This window comes from Saccostrea cucullata, unplaced genomic scaffold, assembly GCF_032062105.1.
Source record: "Saccostrea cucullata isolate Sc308-1 unplaced genomic scaffold, CSIRO_AGI_Scuc_v1 ctg524, whole genome shotgun sequence".
Taxonomy (NCBI): domain Eukaryota; kingdom Metazoa; phylum Mollusca; class Bivalvia; order Ostreida; family Ostreidae; genus Saccostrea; species Saccostrea cuccullata.
In genome coordinates this window covers 113,381-115,336 of record NW_026931135.1, presented here as the reverse complement: position 1 = coordinate 115,336, position 1,956 = coordinate 113,381, and the positions used below count along the sequence as shown (strand labels likewise).

Sequence of the window (1,956 nt, the reverse complement as noted above, 5' to 3'; positions counted from 1 at the left end):
TAGATATGTCATGATTTAATTCCAATATTGCAAAGGGATAACAAAGTTAAAAATCTAAGGTTAGTTTATATTTTTTGAACACTATATGTACGATGTATTTCGTGAAAAGTGCTGCAAACGTATAAAGATTACAATATAATTTGATATAACTACATTTGTCAGACCATAGGTTGAATATTTTACTGGTCAGCTACATAAGATATAGGTATAATTAATTAATTTTGCCCCCCCCCCTTTTTTTGACGATAAACAGACAGTGCACATGGGCAGACAAAGCAAAAAAATATTTTCCGGAAACTGATTACAGGAGTTAATAAATAATGAATAATTTTCTTCACCATGAGTGCATGGCACCTAATCACACCATGGGTATGGAATTCTAACAGAATGACAATTATATCTCAGCAATATAAATTTTGCAAAATGTTTTAAAGCTTTCACTTTTCAACAAACCTCCTTTTCTGTGAATTTCTGTAATTTCATGCCCGCTGTGTTCCTTGGAATCAATACAGTACTCACATAAAGAAAGATCACAGTCCGCACAATACTTTTCAGATGGTTTGGTTGGATGATTCGTACACTGCATATCCTCTAGAATGTGTGTAAAATAGACATATTGTAATGAGTATTTGAGACTGTAGATGCTGTATACATCATAATAATCGCATATGAATATCTTTGCCATTTTTATATAAACGTCATAAAAGTACACAGGGAGCTATTGCTTACCAGTTGGAAAGTTTCCACATATGACTCTGTATATATTAACTGTGTTATTGTTGAATGACCCAACCCAAATTGTGTGGGTATTATCATCATAATTTAGGTCCAGTGGTCTTTCTATCCCGTCTAATGTCGGTAAATGTGCCAGAAAGTGACCATGTTTGTCAAATATATGGATTGTGCTACTGTAAATGTCACAAACCAAAATGTTGGACAGCGCGTCTGTGCAGATTCCCCATGGGCATAGTTTTGATCCTTTAGGACTTTCTTTGCAAGAGAAACGAAATCCTCCTCGACGATCTGTCACCACTACAGCAAGATCTCCAAAATCAGACACGATAACATCTCCATTTCGATTTTCCGTGATGTATTCAGGCGAATCATACAGTCTCTGACCAGTCTTGTTGTGGAACTGTATGGTCTGGATGTGTTTTCCCGAGGAGTTATACCGCAATACCTTACCTTCTCTACACGTATTAGTGTTCAAAAATCCGACGAGTAGGTCTTCGGTGGAGCGGGAACTATAGACACACCGTGGTATCCATGGTGATGTGTTGTACTTTATCAATGTAGTTTTTTCTGTGCTATCTTTAGACAGTTTGTTGATGTTGTATTCTCTGTCCATGTAAATCAAATCACCATAACGGTTCACACTGTGTATTTCCCAATCATAATTTTGGTGGCTGTATTTATAAGATGATCTAGTTTAGCACCTTCTGAGTTTGTCAAGATGAGGTTTTCCCTATCATTTATCCAGACCCGGTCTGAGGACACTCGAGAAATATGCCATACACGGCTAACACCTGGTACTACAATAGATTTCTGGTACACTAACCTATACATCTTTTGAAGCAAACATTTATTCCATGCTCTTCATTTTCCTGTGAATTTAATCCATAGTAGAGCCTTGTGTTGCTGACCTCGGTCAAAGAGTTTATTCCTGTAAATTACAACTTTGTACTAAAATTCTCTACATTTTTAACACTTTATATATATAATGTAACTTGATAAAAGAAGCATTTCTCTTTCGACTAGATTAAATGTTTCTTGTATAAGTATATGTGTAGATACGCATTTTGCACACTATATTTAGGTATAAAGTAATGTGTAAAGAAAAAAACTGCATAATTACATAACTAATAGACACATATTGGAGGACATGAGAGTAGTGGTAATTGGCCATATAACCCAAGATGGACAGAAGCGCAAAATGGATAGAAGTGCAGAAAAAAA

General features: G+C 35.5%; 1 protein-coding gene across 1 annotated transcript; it reads right to left on the bottom strand.

Annotated features, from left to right (window-relative positions):
• Window positions 1-334: 334 nt before the first annotated feature.
• LOC134231533 (RING finger protein nhl-1-like) lies at window positions 335-1,348 on the bottom strand. The gene is made up of 3 exons (XM_062713496.1): window positions 730-1,348; window positions 454-591; window positions 335-354 (listed from the first exon to the last, which is right to left on the bottom strand). Exons 1-3 carry the CDS (start codon window positions 1,346-1,348, stop codon window positions 335-337), a joined length of 777 nt encoding a protein of 258 aa, XP_062569480.1.
• Window positions 1,349-1,956: the final 608 nt, after the last annotated feature.